This window comes from Camelina sativa, chromosome 3 (genome assembly GCF_000633955.1).
Source record: "Camelina sativa cultivar DH55 chromosome 3, Cs, whole genome shotgun sequence".
NCBI classification, from domain to species: Eukaryota; Viridiplantae; Streptophyta; class Magnoliopsida; order Brassicales; family Brassicaceae; genus Camelina; species Camelina sativa.
In genome coordinates this window covers 4,387,171-4,388,286 of record NC_025687.1, presented here as the reverse complement: position 1 = coordinate 4,388,286, position 1,116 = coordinate 4,387,171, and the positions used below count along the sequence as shown (strand labels likewise).

At 38.4% G+C, this 1,116-nt stretch overlaps 1 protein-coding gene across 1 annotated transcript in view; it reads right to left on the bottom strand.

The window, feature by feature from the left end:
* LOC104778654 overlaps positions 1–1,116 on the bottom strand; it is a 5,265-nt gene that overhangs the window by 3,041 nt on the left and 1,108 nt on the right. The window contains exon 2 of the mRNA XM_010503102.2: positions 5–445. Within this exon, the coding sequence (XP_010501404.1) occupies positions 5–354 (350 nt within the window). The 5' untranslated portion in view covers positions 355–445. The remainder of the gene's footprint in view (positions 1–4; positions 446–1,116) is intronic.

The window sequence follows — 1,116 nt, the reverse complement described above, 5'->3', positions numbered from 1 at the left end:
AGACAGTTGATTCCAAGCTTGTGAAAGCAGCTCAAACGCACCTTCAGCGCCGTTGCACTTGTTTTTATCCGGATGGAGCATAAGAACTAATTTCCGGTATTGTTTTTTGACTGCATCATCATTAGCAAAGGGATCTACACCAAGGATACCATACCAATCAGCATCTCCGTAAATATTTTTCTCTCCAGAGATATAAACATCGATAGCCGCCAATAAATGTTTCAGACCATCCAGCTCTGGAAACAAGTTTTGAGCCTTGTTAGCGAACTTTTTTGCCCCATTGTAGTCCTTCTCTGTAATCTTTCTCTCGGCAATATCCATTGCCCTTTTCGCTTCGTCCTTGTTGCATTCCATGTCCTCGAGAGATACTCCGTCCCAAACTGCAATCCTCTGGAAACTTTTTAGAATAGAGGATCTTCAACAGAATCCTCAGAATGTTTCGCACCTGTCTCAACGGAAAATGAAAAGAGCAAAGAAAGTGATCAGATTCAGAGGAAATGTATACAGAAGCATATCACGGATTCATAAAAAATATGAGGATTTGAAAGGAGTAGAGTGATAATGATAGATTTGTTTTAAAACAGATACACAAGGCTCATAAAAGAAAGATCTTGAGAATCTATCAACCTAATGCAATCAAACATCTTAACAACAGTTTAGATCCAGATTTAAATGAAGAGCCCTCAAAAATCTATAACAACATTGAAACAGTGATGAAGAACCAAAAACTCAAAAAAAATTCAACTATGATCACAGATTACTCAAACTCTCTAATAAGAGAAAACCTAACCTGAACCACAATTCACCAACGCACAATCAGAATCCACAAAAATTTCCAAGTACCATTTGCATCTCCTAACAACTCGCGAACAACAAAAGAAAAACCCTAAAAGCATAGATTACTTCCTCAAGCAAAGTCGATCAAAAAAAAAAAAAAAAGTTTCACAAAATCCAATTCGGTTCAAAGAAATTGAAACATACAGACGTCAAAATCCACAAAACCAGAAAGAGAAAGAGAGCGAGAGAGAGAGAGAGAGAGAGAGAGATTGAAAATGAAAATCACCGCAAGTGAAGCTTGAGATGGAACTCGGAGAGCTCCAACGGCCGCAGCAGCGC